The 19,694-nt window shown below is 45.0% G+C and overlaps 2 protein-coding genes across 2 annotated transcripts; one reads left to right on the top strand and one right to left on the bottom strand.

The window, feature by feature from the left end:
* Positions 1 to 8,203: 8,203 nt before the first annotated feature.
* Positions 8,204 to 9,182, bottom strand: LOC138740965 (histone H2AX-like). The gene has a single exon (XM_069894340.1). The coding sequence runs from the start codon at positions 9,139 to 9,141 to the stop codon at positions 8,761 to 8,763; it is 381 nt and encodes a 126-aa protein (XP_069750441.1). The 5' UTR covers positions 9,142 to 9,182; the 3' UTR covers positions 8,204 to 8,760.
* Positions 9,183 to 16,054: 6,872 nt separating this feature from the next.
* Positions 16,055 to 16,922, top strand: LOC138740968 (late histone H2A.3, gonadal-like). The gene has a single exon (XM_069894342.1). It carries the CDS (start codon positions 16,103 to 16,105, stop codon positions 16,361 to 16,363), a length of 261 nt encoding a protein of 86 aa, XP_069750443.1. The 5' UTR covers positions 16,055 to 16,102; the 3' UTR covers positions 16,364 to 16,922.
* The last annotated feature ends 2,772 nt before the right edge of the window (positions 16,923 to 19,694 follow it).

Raw genomic sequence — 19,694 nt, 5'->3', positions numbered from 1 at the left:
GACCACAGGGCTCGACAGAGGATACAGGTAACCTCGCAGAAGCGGTTGTTTGTTCGGATTTGGAAAGGTAGGCATCTCAGAAAGATTACATTCAACAGGAGAATGGTACTGAGCCCAGCGTTGGTGTTGCGGGATGACAGGTTTCTGTGTCCGGTGAACTTCACCCAGGGTGGTATAGAATTGGCTGGTGAGTGGGTTTAAATTTTATATGTGTCCTTGATTTAGCGCCGGTTCAAATATTATTGTTTAAAATTAACAAACTGTCTCACGAAATTAAAACATGAGAAGCTATTACTGAAGATGCAATAATAGGACCCTTCAAAGTAAAAGGGAATTTGGGAAAATGTTATATTTGATTGACGAATTCAACGGAATTCTTTTAGAAGTGACGTGCTTTGGTTGAGGTTTTTCTACAGATATCCTGAGGCGTGGAGGAAGATCTTGATAAGATGAAGGTTCGCAAACAAAATTGAAGAGACCAGGAGTGTAAGACGGATCATATTCGGGTGAATAAAAGATACCCTGTCCACCAAGCAAGAGGGAGTGGGCATTCATGGGTGTTTTTCTTTTGGTTGGCGAGGATGAGTGGTGTGTCATCTGGATCAGTGCCGGGACCTGTACTAAAGCAACGAAATTACATTTTAATTCAATGGGTCGTGGAGAACGGTGTGGTCTATTGTTTAAAAGAGGAGAAACTCATTTAATAAAGAGATCGGGCGGATCAGAATCCAAGGATAAGAAACCGTGAGAACTCCCGAGAACTGCAGCCCAGTGGCGCAGAAGCTGAAACCTGCCCTGGGAACTGTGCTCCGGTCAACAGTTTGTGCTGTGAATGTGCAGATGAGAACATTGTGTGAGAGTGAGTGTTCAGGAAGCGACGCCTTTGACTGAAGTCCCTGTGATGAGGGGTACGGTCACATCGCCTGATTTCCCAATCCCTCTTGGGGAATATTGAATTTTTTTTCCGTCACGGGAAAGCGCCGGTTCCCAGCTCAATCCTGAAATGGGAATTGACGGCAACAGTCTCGTTGGTGTTATAGATAGAGAATTTAGGTTAAAAAGGGCTTAAGTTAAAATGTGATGATTAATCATAAAAGGGGAAGCCAGAATAGACAGGGAGCTTACCATAAAAGTTCAGCTAGACAATGTTATAACAAACAGAGATTTTCATGGTCACAGAGAGACATGTAGGAGCCAAAGATTGATAAAAAGAGTGAAAAACAGAATTTAGTGTGTGTAGACTTCGTAGTGTACATGACAAACATGATAATTACAAATGCAAGTGTACTTAGGATGATTTTGCAAAAACTAACCAATTAAAACAGTGTTAAAAAGAAGGGGAAAGACAAACAAAAAAAGTATAAAAATCAATGCACTGTATGTATCGGGGCTTGACTTGGCGAGAAGCCAGTTGAGTCCAACTCTGCAGACTTGTAAATAAAGCTTGTCGTGTCATCAATTTTAAAGAGACTCATGTGTGAGAATTTGTACTTCTGACAATTGGGGGGTCGTCCGGGATCTACACTCTAGCCATGGGAGGAGGCGAGAAAGAGGGACATCAGAGGTGGTGCACCCCGCTGAGTTCAGCGGCTCCTAGTCCCTTGCTCGTCGCCTCGGGCGGCTTGAGCGAGTGGTATCCGGACAAGGTGACACGACAAGACGAAAAGGAGAGGGGTGACGGTTCAATCCCCAGGAAGACACCGGTAAGTGACGACTTACGATTGTGGTGTGGGGATTGACGGATGAGACCACCCAGGTAACGGTCATGACGGGATAAAAAACTATAAAACGATAAATCAGGTGTAGAGCCTTTGTCGTGGCGTGAGGACCCTGTCGTGGGACCCTAGGATATACCCCAGGGAAACCTCAGCGGGAACCGGCGGAGGGATAGTACCTCCGACGAGGCGTCCGAGAAGAAAGGGAGTAGGGTTCCGAACGGGAGGGTCCTCAGCAACGATAAACGGATCTAGGTGGGAAAAAAATGGGAGGATCAAAATCTAAGGGCTCGTCTGAAAGATCAGGACATTTCCCGGGAGTTCCCCTTGACAGCCCTTTGGGGAGAATGTTTGAAAATTGGGATAGTAAACGATATCGAGACAAAAACAAGAAAAAGATAAGATGGTTCAATATTGTCTTCTTTGGTCGAAACAGCCTATCAAAGGTTCCTCGGTTTGGTGGCCGAATTTTGGATCTGATGAGGATTGGGTTAGACAAGCATTAAACATATATGTAAATTCGAGACAAAAGGTGAATCAAGAAGAGTCAGCATATGCATTTTGTTGGGTTCCCTGGCCAGGATCCTTAACAAAATGTTTTAAATTGAGGGTAGCGGGAGAAAAGAAGTGGGAACCTCTGGACAACCTCCCCCCTCCTTATGTTCCCCCGGTGCCCACTGCACCCGAGGGAAGCTCGCTGCTGGAGGAGAAAGGTGATGAATCTGATTGCCCCGGAAGGGGCCGGGAACAAAGGGATGAATTAAGGGAGTCGGACCCTAAACTTCCACCGGTAAACCGACCCTGGACCAGATCCCAGACTGGTCCAGGACCATCAAAGTCTTCAGTAAGCCTAAATCCCCTGAGGGAAGTTCCTATGGGAGGACCGGGAGGGGGAACAGGATATGTAAACGTTCCCTTAACTAGTACGGAGGTGCGGGGATTTAAGAAGGAAATGAAAAATCTATTGGAAGATCCCATGGGACTGGCCGAACAGTTCGACCAGTTCCTGGGACCAAACACATATACCTGGGAAGAGATGCACGCAATAATGGGAACATTATTCTCACCCCAGGAGAGGCAGATGATTCGACAGGCTGCCCTCCTCATGTGGGAACGTGAACAACCTGGGGACCCCAGACCCCATGAACAAAAATATCCCTTGAATGAACCCAGGTGGGACAAACGAACACCTGAGGGATTGGCAAGTATGAGACAATATAGAGAGTGGACGATTAAAGGGATACGGGAGGCTGTGCCAAAGGGTCACAATTTCACCAAGGCATTTGGGAACCACCAGGGGAAAGATGAGTCCCCTACTGATTTCTTGGAGAGGGTGAGAAAGAATGTCCAACAGTATGCGGGTGTGGACCCTAGTATAATTGAATTTGTTACCAAATCGTGGCAGGACATTAGAAAGAAACTAGAAAAGGAGGAGAGCTGGAATGAAAAACCCCTGAGCGACCTGTTGAAAAAGGCGCAAAGAGTATATGTGCAGAGGGAAGAGGAAGGTCAAAAGAGGGCAGCGAAGATTATGGTACAGACTATCCGACAGATAAATGCCGAGTCCAGAGGGGAAAGGAAACAAAACCTTCCTCTAAGCAACCCAAGATATCCAAGAGAGGGGAGACCCCGGAGACCCGTTAAGTGCTATTACTGCAACGAGGAAGGACACTTCAAGAGGGAATGTCCCCAATATAAGAGGGAAGTGCGTACCCTCGAACTCATGGAAGAAGATTAGGGGGGTCAGGGGTTCCTAATGTTGGGGACCAGGTATAAGAGGGAACCCTTGGTAAAACTAAAAATTGGTCCCCAGGGAGAAGAGGTGGTGTTTATGGTGGACACGGGAGCGGAACGAAGTAGTGTAATAACTGTGCCGATCGGGTCCGAGCCTGTAAAAAGCAATTTGAAAATTTCTGGGATAGAAGGGGCTCCCAGAATGGTATCAATAATTCCCCAAGTGACAGTGAAGCTGGAAGGGAGAGAAGGGGTACAGGACCTCTTGTTGATTTAACATCCTAGGAAGAGATTTACAGGCTCTCCTAGGTTTGGGTGCTCTCCCCGTGGACGGAGAAGTGAGAGTCCACCTCTGTGCTCTGAAGGAGGAGGATGAACGGCAGATTGACGTGAGAGTCTGGTATAAGAAGGGAAATCGAGGAGGTCTGGACATCCCACCTTTACATGTCACATTAATACCAGGTCATCAGCCGGTAAGGAAACGTCAGTATCCTATTTATTTGGAAGGGAGGAAGGGGCTACAGCCGGTAATTGAGACCCTAATACGAGACGGACTATTGGAGGAATGCATGTCACCCTATAACACCCCTATACTCCCAGTGAAAAAGTCAGATGGATCCTATCGTCTAGTTCAGGATCTAAGAAGTTTGAATGCTATTGTTCAGACCCGCCAGCCAGTGGTGCCTAATCCCTATACTATTATGAATCGGATTCCCCCAGACCATGAGTGGTTTAGTGTTATCGACCTGAAGGATGCCTTCTGGACGTGTCCACTAGAAGAGGGAAGTAGAGATATGTTCGCGTTTGAATGGGAGAATCCATGGACAGGTAGACGGAGGCAGCTTCGGTGGACTGTATTGCCCCAAGGGTTCACTGAATCTCCGAACCTGTTTGGACAAATGCTAGAACAAATCCTGGCGGACTATCCACGATCCGATGATTCACAACTGATGCAGTATGTGGACGATTTACTGTTATCAGGACCCAAGGAACAGGAAATGAGGGGAGATACAATTAGACTCTTGAATTATCTGGGGAAAGAGAGTCTGCGAGTGTCCAGGAACAAGTTACAGTTCGTTGAGAGGACTGTGGTATATCTGGGACACCAGATAAGTAAAGGACAGAGACGGATTACCCCTGAACGGATTGCGGGAATCACTAGAATGCCGTTGCCCCGTAATAAGAAGGAAATAAGACAATTCCTGGGACTCTTAAGTTACTGTAGGTTATGGATAGAGGACTACTCAGCGTTGGTGAAGTTTATGTATGAAAAGCTGACAAATGAAGATGAATATCCATTGAAATGGACCCAGGAGGAGAAGGGATGGTTTGAGGACTTGAAGCATCGCCTGACGCGAGCCCCGGTACTCACTCTGCCCTCTTTAAAACAACCCTTCCAGCTATTTGTCACTCATAACCAAGGAACAGCTGTGGGAGTTTTAACGCAGGAAAAAGGCGGTCAGCGACACCCAGTGGCTTTCCTATCCAAAATGATGGACTCAGTGTCTCGCGGATGGCCGACGTGTATCCAGGGAGTAGCGGCTGCTGCTCTGTTGGTGGAGGAGGCACGTAAACTTACTTTTGGAGGAAGGATGACTGTGTACACCTCCCATTCTGTGAGTGTTCTATTAACACAAACCGCCCATCGATGGCTGACTGATTCCCGCATATTAAAGTACGAGACCATTTTAATGGTCGGAGAAGATCTACAGTTTGCTAAGAATAATAGTTGCAACCCAGCTCAGTTTTTATACGGCAGTGAAACAGGGGAAGAAGTGGAGCACAACTGTGTCGAGTTGACGGATCTTCAGACCAAGACCCGAGAGGACCTTTGCGATACTCCTCTGGGAGAGGGATATGAATTCTACATTGACGGCTCCGCCAGATGTGTTGACGGAATGAGGAGAAGCGGGTATGCCATAATAGAAGGAAATGCTTGGAAAGTGGTAGAATCCGCGAGGCTACCCGGAAGCTGGTCGGCACAGTCCTGTGAACTATATGCCTTGCAGAGAGCCCTCAGAGTACTGGCAGAGAAAACTGGAACAATTTACACTGACTCCAAATACGCATACGGGGTAGTGCATACCTTTGGTAAGATCTGGAAGGAGCGCGGTCTGATTACATCAAGAGGAAAGGAATTGGAACACGAACAGATGATTACTCTGACTTTGGAAGCCCTGACATTACCCCGGGAAATAGCAGTGGTCTACAGACCAGGCCATCAGAGGGGAGATACCCCGACCGCAATTGGGAACAGACTGGCTGATGAAGAGGCCAAAAGGGCATCCATGCAACAAGAAGTCCGTTTGCTGACCTTAATCCCAATAAGACAAGGTATAAAAAAGGCTCCCATTTTCACTGCTAAGGAAGAAAAGGACATGGCTCAGCTGGGCGCAAGCCAGCTGCCTGATGGAACATGGAAGACACCGGATGGAAGAATGGTTCTAAATAAGGAAATAACTCGCAATATTTTAAAACACCTGCATCATCAGAGCCACTGGGGCACCCAGGCCTTGTGCGACACAGTGCTTCGAGAATATGTGTGTAAGGGGATCTACACCTTGGCCCAACAGGAGGTGCAGAACTGCCACATCTGCACAAGAAAGAAGATAATGAGGACGAGTACCATGGGAGGTCAACCGTTGGCCATACGCCCCTTCCAAAGAATCCAGATTGACTTCACAGAGTTACCTCAAGTCCAAAGATGGAAGTATCTGTTGGTGGTGATAGATCACTTTACCCGATGGGTGGAAGCCTTCCCAACAGTAAATGCTACAGCCTCTACAGTAGCTCGCCTCCTCCTAGAGCAGGTAATCCCCAGATATGGCATAATGGATTCTATAGACTCGGACAGGGGTCCACACTTTTGCTCCAAAGTTCACCAATTGATTTGTGATGCCCTGCAAGTCTCTTGGAAACTGCATACCCCTTGGCATCCACAAAGCTCAGGGAGGGTTGAACGTATGAATGGAACCCTAAAAACGCAATTGACAAAATTAATAGTGGAGACTAAAATGCCTTGGATAAAGTGTCTGCCCCTGGCCTTATTGAGAATTCGGACTGCCCCACGCAGGGATGTGGGGTTGTCCCCTTATGAGATGATATTTGGGCTTCCCTTCTGGAGTACAGTTGAGGGGTGTCCCACCTTGGGGGAAGGGGATATTTTTGTTAGGAACTATTTACAGGCACTGTCACGCTCTCTTACAGATTTACGAAAGAGGGGACTATTGGCACAAACACCGCCTCTAGACTTTTCTTTACACAAGGTGGAACCGGGAGACTGGATTCTCATCAAGACCTGGAAAACTGAAAAACTCCAGCCACAGTGGGAAGGTCCATTCCAAGTTCTCTTGACTACAGAGGCTGCAGTACGAACAAGAGAGAAGGGGTGGACGCACGCATCCAGATTTAAGGGACCTGTAGAGGCGCCTCAGGACCCTGATACGGACTCAGATTGGACGTGTTCCTGGAGACAAACCTCTTACTTTGCGATTTCGCAGAAAGACTTAATTGACAATGTTATTATTTAATGCTTTGATTTTTCTTGGTTTGCCTATGTCTTTGTCAGGTCTGAAGTGTAAGAAGTGCAGAGACACAGTCGTCCTTTTTCAAACCAAACAGCTCTAGCCCTGCAATTACTTGCATCCCAGCAAGGTCAGATGCGCTCTGCTATCTATCATATCAGAACCGTCTAGCCCTGGACTATTTGCTGGCCACAGAAGGGGGTGTATGTGGAAAGCTTAATTTGACTAACTGCTGTTTAAAGATTGATGCTAATGGCCAAGCCGTTCGCAAAATCGCTGATAATATTCGCACTTTGTCCCATGTACCAGTCCAGACCTGGCATCCTTTCGCAAAATTAAATTGCGCACCTTATTGTGGGTCATCGGGGGTGTTTTGTTCCTCCTGCTTGTTTTGCCCTGTCTTATTCCCTGTCTGCGCAGCCTAGTGATTTCGATGGTCCAGCAGACCATGCAACCAGGGGGCCTGGGAGACCCAGTTAGAATTTTACTTCAGCATGAAATTGATTTATCAGAAGATGGTTCTCTTCCCTGGGTTAAGGTCCCCATTCAGAAATAATACACACATTTTAAAGAAAGAAAGGGGTGGATTGTTATAGATAGAGAATTTAGGTTAAAAAGGGCTTAAGTTAAAATGTGATGATTAATCATAAAAGGGGAAGCCAGAATAGACAGGGACCTTACCATAAAAGTTCAGCTAGACAATGTTATAACAAACAGAGATTTTCATGGTCACAGAGAGACATGTAGGAGCCAAAGATTGATAAAAAGAGTGAGAAACAGAATTTAGTGTGTGTAGAGTTCGTAGTGTACATGACAAACGTGATAATTACAAATGCAAGTGTACTTAGGATGATTTTGCAAAAACTAACCAATTAAAACAGTGTTAAAAAGAAGGGGAAGGACAAACAAAAAAAGGTATAAAAATCAATGCACTGTATGTATCGGGGCTTGACTTGGCGAGAAGCCAGTTGAGTCCAACTCTGCAGACTTGTAAATAAAGCTTGTGTGTCATCAATTTTAAAGAGACTCATGTGTGAGAATTTGTACTTCTGACAGTTGGTTTTAATATTTTTGTCTAAAAGCAGCGAACATGTCAGTGATCGTCTCTCAATGAATGTCCACGAAGGGACTCACTTCTGCTTCTTTCGCCTGTTGTTAGGGTCGCCGAGCAACGCTCATGGCGGGTTTTTGTTTGCCTCACGCCAGAAACGATTTGAAGTGTATCATGCATTTTATATTTTAATGTATTATTATATGAAAATAAAAGGAACCTTTCATTTGGGGAGAGAGCGCGGTAAGTACAATAAAACGGGTTTAAAGGGAAATCGCTTCATTTAATTCGGATCAAACCTTCTTTATAGAAAAGATTCCGGCATCGGAGACGTACGGGATCAGTATGGGATTCCGGTTTTAATCGGAATCGGAGAATTTTCGAAGGGAGAGAAACAGAGGTGGTGTGGCCGGGTACTGACAGCAGGTTTCCGGCACGTCCGCTCGCTGCCATAAAGTTGATCTGTGCCGCCGCCGTTGGGAGTCGGAGAGTTTGTGCAGGGTCGCTGACTTGACGAGACCGCAGCCACCGTTGCAGTTCCTCTCTCCCGCCGCCCGAACCAAGCCTCCCAACAAGGCGGCCGCTCGTAATTCAGTCAATGTGCGATTCTCATTTAGCTCTTTCCTCGTACTCTACTCCCCATCTCATCCTATCCCATCCCGGTCAGCTCTTCCAGACACTGTGAGTGGCTCTGAAAAGAGCCTTTTGATCACCAAGTTCTCTTTCTGCCGCCGCTTTATTTGCTGGCTGCGCCGGTTTTCTTGGGCAACAAAACGGCCTGGATATTCGGCAACACCCCTCCCTGAGCGATGGTCACCCCTCCCAGAAGCTTGTTGAGCTCCTCATCGTTGCGGACGGCCAGCTGCAGATGTCTGGGGATGATGCGGGTCTTCTTGTTGTCCCGGGCCGCGTTGCCGGCCAGCTCGAGGATTTCGGCCGTCAGATACTCGAGCACAGCAGCCAGATAGACCGGGGCTCCGGCGCCCACCCGCTCAGCATAGTTACCCTTTCTCAGGAGCCTGTGAACACGGCCCACTGGGAACTGGAGTCCAGCCCGGGACGAGCGAGACTTCGCCTTGGCGCGAGCTTTGCCGCTGGTTTTACCCCTTCCGCTCATTTCCACAACTCTTTCAGGCTCTTCACCAAGAATGATGAAATAGCGTCGGAGTCGCCTTTCTTATACCTTGTGGAGGAATGCAAGGGAACCTTCTGATTGGAGATGAAGCGCTTGATTTCATTGGTGAGCGAGACCCAATCCGAGAACTTCTCTATGAACCAATGAGCGGGCGGCAGATTGTTGAGCGCGAAAAATTTCTGCCTGTGCCCAAATCGTTGACATTTGAAAAGCGGCCTGAAGACATTTTGTGCAGAGTCTGAAACAAGTTGTGACTCTGAGCGTTGACGTGATTTCTGTTCTCCAACACCTCACTTTTACATTGTGTGCATTGATGTTCCGATCATTCCCGGGAACTTTGTTGAGTGATTTTTTACTATCAGATGCTGAAAAGGAAATAATCCTCAACTGCAGTCTCCAGGGTCTGGGGATGCCTGTGGACATTTTGCACAGTGAAATCAGGCCCTCCGGTGAAGAACAGAAATCACTAACCTTTTGACTGGTGATGGCAGTCCCGTAGGCCTGGACCAGGGATTGACAACCTTCAGTGTTAAAAGAGCAATTTGGGCCGAACCCCACCAAATAAAACCCATCTGGAGCCACAAAACCAGTTTGATCCCTAAAATGAAAACACATATGCTGTAGACAAGGACTATAATTTGTTACATTTACGAAATAAAGGAAGTACAAACAGAAAACAACTGACATTTTATTTCTGTTTGTAACAAAGCAAAACAACAAATTCTTTTAAACTCTTTTAAAAAAAGGCACTGTCACATATAAGTTTCAAATAAAATACACAATGCGGGCTTGTTTGAGTCCATCCCTTAATTGTGAATTTTTTTAAAAGAAATATTCACTTTAATTAAAAAGAGCAAACAAAAAATGCCACTTTGTATTTTATTCTGAAGGTTGCCATCATCCATTGATTTCCTCAGTCACATAACTACAGAAGTCAACCGCCAACCTAAATATAAAACACAACTACATCAGTTCCATGTCCAATATAAATATCTATCTACATATATATATATATATATATATATATATATTTATATATATACATATCTACATACATGTATATATATATATGTATATGTGTATATATATAACACATTAAATGATTTCTTTCACCTGGTTAATGTGACTTCTGCTCCTGAACCTCACTGCACAGACATCTCTGTAAGACATCTCATTGATCTTCACGCAGGATTGCATGCTTTAATCCGTGAGGCGCAAGCGATGTTTGCTTTTTATGTAGTTCATTCTGGAGAAAACCTGCTCGTATAAGTATGTGGATCCAAAGATAGATTGGACTATGTGATAGTACAGATTCTATCACCAATGTGTATATATACAGATTGTAATGTAGGATGACTGTAAAAGACTGGAGCATATCACAAGTAGGTTGACCAGTCCAGAATGACCTGGTCTGGCTAGGAGCAATCCTTTAAGACCTGCCAGTAGGTGTGGTTACTCTCTCAGTTAATCACAGTCATCCTACACTACAATCTGTACATATTCACATTGGTGATATTCACTAATGCCCTACACTCTATCTGCTCCCTCTCAGCACCATGGAACCTCCCCCTATTCCTTCTCCCCAGGTCATGTGCTTGAACAGAGGGACCAGCACCATCCCACCAGCTCAGGGCAGACTGTCGACAACGCCATTGGGGAATTGAGCGAAGCAGTGGCCGTACCCTATGAACCTGCCAGCGACACGACTCCGGTGGCCCCAATCCCAGCACCACAGTAGTCATGTGGGATGGTCATGCCCCCTGAATGGTACAGACCCTAACTTCCATCCAGGGTCAGTTCTCTAAGAAGGGGTGAATGTGATGGTACAGATTCTATCACCAATGTGTATATGTACAGATTGCAGTGTAGGATGACTGTGATTGGTTGAGAGCATAGCCACACCTACTGGCAGGTCCTAAACATTGCTCCTAGCCAGACCAGGTCATTCTGGACTGGTCGACCAACTTGTGATATGCTCCAGTCTTTTAGTTTAATAAAAGCCTTGGTTTGGATCAACAAGTCTTTGGTTCTTTCGACATCCATGTTCATACAAGTATCAGGAAGTGAATTCCATGTTTTGAACACAAGTTTGCCCAGTTTGGGGTGGGGGAGGTGGTGCTGTTTCAATTTCACTCCATTTGTGCTTCTGAGCAAGAATGGCCTTCTGATGAGCAACATCTTCAAGATCAGCTGTCAAGCTAGTCTTTGTCAGCTATATCGGCCAGTTCGATCTCAAGACTTACTTCTGTAAATGCAGTCATATTCAACAGCGATAAATCAATATTTAGGCAGTGGCAGGGAAGGAAAAAGTTTTTTACCCCTCTCTGAACTCACAGAATCTTTACCCAAATGCAATTTGAATTGCACGCTGTAAATTCTCATAATTTATCTGATTGTGTCCTTTGAAATCTCTCAAAGAGGGGATGTGAGACAGCGTACCTCTCTGTACATCTCTAGCAAACACTGTAATCTTGGGCTCAAATGCCAAAACCTCCTCCAGCATCTGCAAGACTGAGCCTCCTTTCCCCTGAAGACTTTTGTTCAGCATGTTAAGATGCGCTGTCATATCCACCATGAAGTGCAGCTTTTCCAGCCAATCTTGCTGTTTTAGCTCTGGAAAGGTGAGTCCTTTGCTTTCCAGGAAAGTGTTTACAAGCTCCAGACACACAGCAAATCACTTCAGCACCTCCACTTTGGGCAGCCACCGGACTTTGTTATGTAGCAGAAGATCAGAGTATGTGCTTTCAACTTCTTCCAATAATGAATGGAACTGTCAGTGGTTTAATCTTTTTGTCATTATTTTGTTCACTATCTGTATGACAAGATTCATCATTTCTGTGCATTATAGAGGAAGCGTTTGAGCGCAGAATGCCTCTTGACACAGAGTGCAGTGACATGTCAGCAGTTTTCAATCTAGCAACTTCTGAAGTAAAGTCACAAACCCCTTCTGTGCTCCTGTCATACTCGGTGCCCCATCAGAAGCCACTCACACCAAGTGGGTGGTGTTTATTTCTTTGGTCTTTAAACAATCTAACACAGCCTTACAGATGTCCTCCCCCCCCACCCCATGTTTAGCCTTTAAGTGGTATCAACTCAACGATTTCTTCCTGTGGCCCAGTAGGGTTCACATATCTGCATAATAGTGCTATTTGCTGATATCACTTATATCTTTTGATTCGTCACAGCCGATTGAGTATCCTGGAGCCGAATTAATGTCTGGTGATATTTGCTGCCATTTTTATGGTCCTGTCCTTCACAGTCTTTGCAGAGAGTGGCAGGGATCTCTGATTTTCTGAACAATTTGCATTGCACGCTGTAAATGCTCATAATTGATCTGAACAATTTCACTCTTGTTTTGAAGTCCGAGAATAGATGTACTGACATCTTGATAAATGATTCTTTTATATGTTCCCCATCTGTGCTGCCACAAAACTACCAGAAGTACTTGAATTTGTAGATTTCATCCACTTCTTCAAAGTATTTTTACTCTGATCAGCTCTCCGCAGCAGTTCCAAAACTGCTCATTTTCTTTCATCTCCAGATGGGTATTTTTCAGCAAAAAGCTCTGTGTTTTTTCTAGAAATGTCTTTCAACATTTTTTGTTTGCTAATTTCTCACCACATATTAAGCATACAGGTAAACCAGCTTTGTTAGCAGTGAAAGCAAATGAATCTGTCCATGAAGCATTAAATGTTCTATTTTCAACAGATTTTTAAAATTTATTTATCCATGGTTAGCTTACCGGGGGTCAAAAGTTCAAAACAAGTCATTTGCCAGCTGGTGACAGGTGATGCAGACAGTAGTATTAACAACTACAGTGCTGTAATGCAAATTTTGATCGACAAAATACTACAATTCATTTTATTTTGATGTTACAAGATCACATTAATCTCTGAAATAATTATTACATTGATAAAAACTAACTAATTAAAAAATAATATAAATAAAATAGCCATTTACTGTATTCACATTACTTATTCAAACCCACAGCAGAGGGATGAAAGAGCCATGAGTTGCAGACCCCTGGGGATGTTTGCATCCTCTGCTTGGTCTTTGACCAGTTGAGCAACATCAAGTCCTCCTGAGATAGTGGAGATGGCTGGTGTGGACAGCGTGTCTTGCCACCACATTGGACATGGTGAATGTCAATTGTATACTCCAAAATGTGGAGAGGTGTCATTGTTGTCTCACTGCCCATGGGTCTGAGATCTTGCTGAGTGCACGAGTCAGAGTAGGTGATGAAAACCCTTCCTTCTAACATGTACTGGGAATGTCATATTGCCAGGTACAGAGTGAACATCTCACAGTCGAATGCTCTGTATTTGAGTTCTTGTGTCCAGAGATATTTGTAGAAGGTGGCCAGGTGGGTGCCACCATTCATCAACCTGCACTGACCACTCAGTATGATATGACACTTGTAAGGGCCGGGGGGAAAAAGAATCAGGATCAGCCAAAGATGTGGCCTCCAATAGTGCCACTTTAGTTGCCTGGAATGCTTCAATGGTTTCATGTGTCCACTGGAGCACATTGTTGCCAAGTTTGATGAGGTCCAATAGGGGTTGCATGAAATTATGATGGAAGTTCACTATCCCTAGGAATTCCTCTAGGACTTAGATCATGCTCGGTCAGGGGTGGGGGGGCAGGGGGAAATAAATAATCACTGGATGGCTTCTACCTTATCTGGCAATGGCATGGCACCTTCACAGGTGACATGGTGTCCAGGAAAATCAATTGTTTCTAGGCCAAATTGGTGCAGCCAGGATCACAGTGAGTCTGACTTCCTGCAACCTGTCAAAAAGGTGAGTCAGGTGCATCCTGGTGTAGAGGCTGGTGATGTAAATGTCATCCAGATCAAGGAAAATGAAATCAAAGTCCCTGCAACCACATCCATGAAATGCTGAAACGTTTGGGCTGTGTTCTTTAGTCCAAAAGGCATCCAGAAGAAATAGAAAAGGCCAAAAGGTGTAATATGGTCATTTTCAGGACATAGTTCGGATGCACCAGATCTGATGGTACCTCTCGTCAAGGTCCACCTTTTAAAAAAAATCTGGCAACCCTGGAGCCGTGCAGTGAAGGCTGAGATGTGTGAGATTAAGTTTCTATCTGGGACAGTGACGGCCTTGAGTTACCTGTGGTCACCACATGGAGGCCGACCACTGGGGTTCTTCTGGACCATGAATGGTGGGGACACCCAGAGGCTGTTTGAACCACGGATGATACCCAACCTCTCCAAGGGTGCAAGGGTCAAGGACGTGTCGGAGTAGCTGCAGGACATTCTGAAAGGGAAGGGTGAAAAACCAGCTTTCATGATTCTTAATGGTGCAGCATCTCTCCTGGAATAAATCACATTCGATGGATGTTGTGAGTGTGTCAGAAGCAAGTATCTGGCGAAGCGGGGAATTCACATTCGCATAGATTTGTAACGGATTTGTTAGAAATAGATGTACCTTCACAGAAATTGCTCGAGACAAAAATTGAGAACAAAGAACATTTTTTAAACAACAATGCAAAGTTGGGTGCTTCCCCTTACCATGGGAATACACACATACACTGGGACTCACCCAACTTTTATACAGTGAATTTCAGTATAGGAATACCCTCCCCCTTACATTCTTCTGCCTGCTGGAGAGGTTTGGCATTAGGTAATCCTGCCTGCCTACGTGCTGTTTCTGTCTTATCATGTCATTATCTTCATTGTCCTTATTCACAACCCTGTCTTTGTTCTAATTTACACCTTCCCGACCCTCAGGACTGTGTCCTCTTCAGATGTAGAACTGGCTAATACTGTCTCTTTGGCTTGGCTTCGTGGACGAAGATTTATGGAGGGGGTAAAAGTCCACGTCAGCTGCAGGCTCATTTGTGGCTGACAAGTCCGATGCGGGACAGGCAGACATGGTTGCAGCGGCTTCAGGGGAAATTTGGTTGGTTGGGGTTGGGTGTTGGGTTTTTCCTCCTTTGCCTTTTGGTTTAATAAAGTGAGGTGGGCTCTGCGGTCTTCTTCAAAGGAGGTTGCTGCCCGCCAAACTGTGAGGCGCCAAGATGCACGGTTTGAGGCGATATCAGCCCACTGGCAGTGGTCAGTGTGGCAGGCACCAAGAGATTTCTTTAGGCAGTCCTTGTACCTTTTCTTTGGTGCACCTCTGTCACGGTGGCCAGTGGAGAGCTCACCATATAACACGATCTTGGGAAGGCGATGGTCCTCCATTCTGGAGACGTGACCCACCCAGCGCAGCTGGATCTTCAGCAGCGTGGACTCGATGCTGTCGACCTCTGCCATCTCGAGTACTTCGACGTTAGGGATGAAAGCGCTCCAATGGATGTTGAGGATGGAGCGGAGACAACGCTGGTGGAAGCGTTCTAGGAGCCTACGGCTAATACTGTCTAAGGCTTACTAATTACATATTCAAACTTGCTAATTCTATCTGGGGCTAGAAGACCCTTATCTCATTCAGACTAACTCTACTTCCTACATTCTATTATCTATTGTCTATCCTTATCTCATTCAGTGAACTTGCTGATTCTGTCTAAAGGCTAGGAGATTCTTATCTTACTCAGACTGATTCTGCTTCCTGCATTCTAATATCCATGTCTCATCCTGTTTGTATTGGCTTCATTCATTTACTCATGTCAATTTTTGTATTTTCATGTTCATATTTGTATATCAGTTTTTAATCATCTCTCACAGATTTGTGGTTTTTGGATACTTTTCAGACGTTTTCTTGGCTTATCAAATGTGGGGATTGCCAGTTTTTTTTTCCTGCGTTGCTGTTTTTTTCATTGATCATTGGTGAATGAGCCATCTGTCTGATTGGAGTTTTTCATTACACCAATGAGATGAAGCGCTGCTCCACCAATCAGAAGCGCCGCTCTGCATTCCTGCAGAACCTACAGGAAAGGCCAGCGCGGGAAGATTTCCTTGTTTTTTGCCGAGGAGTTGGTGGAAATGTCTGGAGGAGGGAAAGGAGGCAAAGCCAAGTCTCGCTCGTCCCAGACCAGACTGCCGTTCCTGCTGGGCCGTGCTCACAGGCACCCAAGAAAAGGCAACTATGCTGAGCTCGAGTATCTGACGGCTGAAATCCTCGAGCTGGCCGGCAACGCGGCCCGGGACAACAAGAAGACCCGCATCATCCCCAGACATCTGCACCTAGCCGTCCGCAATGACGAGGAGCTCAACAAGCTACTGGGAGGGTTAACCATCGCCTAAGAAAACCGGCACAGCCAGCAAATAGCGGCAGAAAGTGAACTCAGTGATCCAAAAGCTCTTCAGAGCCGCTTACAGTGTTTGGAGGGACTGACTGGGGAGCGGGTAAAGAACTGCATTTCAAACGGACAATAAATAAATCACGGAGCCTAAGTGAGGAGCGGGGAGGGAGGACTTGCTGTGGCGGCTGCGGTCTGGATCATGTGGGCGACTCTGTACAAACTCCGGTTTTGGGAAATGAGTGAAGCGAGACGCGGGAGCACAAAGCAACTTCATGGCAGCGAGCAGACTGGCCGAGAGCTGTCAGCCCCGGCACCTCCGCCTCTCGGTTTCTCTCCCTTCGATTTTTTTTTCTCGATTTCTATTGAAACGGGAAATCCCAGGCTGACCCCGTACTTCTCCGATGCCGGAATGTTTGCTGCAAAGGAAGTTTGATCCGAATTAATGGACGCGATTTCCCTTTAAACTCGTTTCATTGCTGTACTGACCGCGTTCTCTCCCTCGATTAAATGTTCCTTTTGTCCTCACGTTATAATACATTAAAAATGTAAAATACATGATACACTTCAATTAGTGTCTGGTGTGAGACAAACAAAGAGCCGGTTGAGCATTGCCCGGCGCCCCTAACAATAGGAAAACGAGAAGCAGAAGAGAATCCCTTCATGGACATTCACTGAGCGTCGACACTGACATGTTCGCTGCTTTTCGACCGAAATATTAAAACCAGCGAGAATGTTGCAGTTAATTCCCATTTTTGGATTCCGTAGGAGGGAGGGGCTGGCAACCCCGGTGATGTGATCGCACCCGCAAACACAGGGACTTAAGACAAAGGCGCCGCCCATTGAACACACTCTCACACACAATCTCTCCATCTGTACATTATAGCACAAACTGTTGACCGGAGCACAGTTCTCAGGGCAAGTTTTATCCTCCGCTCCACTGCATTGCGGTTCTCGGAAGTTACTTGTAGATTCTCAACTCAGTTACCGTTACGCTCTCCGAGTCCCGCGCTCTTCATATCTATGATCCCAGTGACACGCCACTCATCCGCCAACCAGAATTTTATCCCCATCCAAATAATCGAACATTTATTTCCTCTACCAAAATGCACAACCATACATTTTTCAACTTTATATCTCTTCCGCTATTTCTTCAGCCATTCCGATTTCTTCTACACTTCATACTCTACCACCTATCTTGTTTTATCTGCAAACTTTGCCACAAAACCATTTAATCCACAATCTAAATCATCTATTTTCATTGTAAAAAGCAGCCCCAACATGGACCCTTGTGAACATCACTATTAATAGGGAACCCATCAGAGGATCCATTTATTCCTACCCTTTGCTTCCTGCCTATCAGCCAATGCTCTACCCAATCTATTATTTTACTGGTAATTCTATGTGCACTCATCTTATTAAGCAGCCTCTTTTGCAGCACCTTATCGAAGGCCTTTTGAAAAACCAAATATACTACATCCACAGTCTTTCTCTTGTCTACCCTATTTGAGATTTCCTCAAAAAATTCCATTAGGTTGGTCAGGCAGGATCTTCCCTTCATGAAACCATGCTGGCTTGGACTTATTATGCCATGCACCTCAAAGTATTCCATAACCTTGTCCTTGAGGATCGATTTTAATAACTTTCCATCTACTGCAGTCAGACAAATAGGCCTCTAATTTCCTTTTTTTCTGCCTTCCTCATTTCTTAAACTGCTAAATGACATTTGCAACCTTCCAATCCTTGGGAATTATGCCTGAGTCTATTTATTTCTGGAAAATAATTTCCAATGCTTCTGCAATCTCCAAGCCCATGTCCTTCAGAACCCATGGGTGCACCTCATCTGGTTATGAAGACTTACCTACTTTTAGAGCATTCAGTTTACTAAGCTCTACCTCTCTTGTAATCCTGACTGAACAATTCTATTCCAGGAGACCTTTGAATATCAGGTATATTGCAAATGTCCTCCACAGTGAAGGCTGATGCAAAAGATTCATTTAGTTCCTCTGCCATCTCTGTTACTCATTATAATTTCTCCAGCTTCATTTTTAAATCAGCCCTATATCTACCCTTCTCTCTTTTATTTTTAATATATTTGAAGAAAATCTTAGTATCCATTTGTATGCTATTTGCCAATTCCCTTTCATAATTCATCTTTTCTTTCCTAATGACTTTCGGTGTTTAAACATTTCCTTGTCCTTTGCTTTTTCAGTAATTTTTGCTACCCTGTACACCCTCCTTTTTTGAAAAACTTTAACTCCTCTTGTTAGCCACATCTGCATCATTTTACCATTCATAATTTTCCTTGGAATATATCCATCCCGTGCTTTTTTTTTAAATTTCTTGTGGAAATATCAACCAATTCTCTTCTGCCATCCCCCCTCCCCCCATCTAGCTTACTTTTCCAGTCAACTTGGACCAGTTCCTCTCTCATACCACTATAATTCCCTTTGTTCCGCTGAAATATTTACATACCAGATATCATTTTTTACCCTTTCAAATTGGAAACTGAACTTTATCAGGTTGTGATCACTACTTCCCAAGAGCTCCACAACCTTTAAATCCCTAATTACACATCTCCCAATCCAAAACCACCAATCTTCTGATGAGCTGATCGACAAGCTGTTCCAAAAAGCCATCCCATAGGCATTCTATAAACTCTTTCTCCCGAGATCCTTTACGTTCCTGACAATCCCAAGCCCCTTTCATATTAAAATCTCCCATAATTATCTTGACATTCTCCTTCTGACATGCTTTTTTTCCATTAACAGCTGCACCTAATAATCCACTTCCTGGTTGGTGTTTGGGGGCCTGTATATTATAGATAGCAAGTGCTTTTTACCTTTCCCATTTCTTATTTCAACCCATAAATATTCCACAATTTCTGTCCCTATGTCCCTAACTTCAAGTGAATTAATAGGATTGTTTACCATCAGGGCCATGCCACCCCCTTTACCTACCTGCCAATCTTTCCTATACTGTACAATCAGTTCCCAATCCCATCCCTTATTCTGCCATGATGGCCACAATATCGTAGCTTTCCATTTACATCTGCACAACTAGGTCATCTCCCTTATTCCTAATACTCTGTGCATTTATGTACAATACCCTTAGACCAGAATCTGATTTCAACTTTGACTATCATGACACCTGATTTCCTTCTACCCTGATCTCAGCACTAAGATTGAGAATCACATTCCACCCCCCACCCCCAACACCAAACTAATTTAAACCATCCCCATCAGTTCCAGAAAACCTGCCTGCCAGGATATTAGTCTCTCCAGTTCAGGTGAAGCCTCTCTTGTTTGTAGAGGTCAGACGTTCCCCAGAAGTGA

The sequence above is a fragment of the Narcine bancroftii genome, chromosome 8, assembly GCF_036971445.1.
Source record: "Narcine bancroftii isolate sNarBan1 chromosome 8, sNarBan1.hap1, whole genome shotgun sequence".
NCBI classification, from domain to species: domain Eukaryota; kingdom Metazoa; phylum Chordata; class Chondrichthyes; order Torpediniformes; family Narcinidae; genus Narcine; species Narcine bancroftii.
This window is presented reverse-complemented; position numbering and strand designations above follow the sequence as displayed.

Excerpts from the sequence above, each read along its gene's own strand:
- LOC138740965 (XM_069894340.1), bottom strand. The coding sequence starts at position 9,141 with ATGAGCGGAAGGGGTAAAACCAGCGGCAAAGCTCGCGCCAAGGCGAAG.
- LOC138740968 (XM_069894342.1), top strand. The coding sequence starts at position 16,103 with ATGTCTGGAGGAGGGAAAGGAGGCAAAGCCAAGTCTCGCTCGTCCCAG.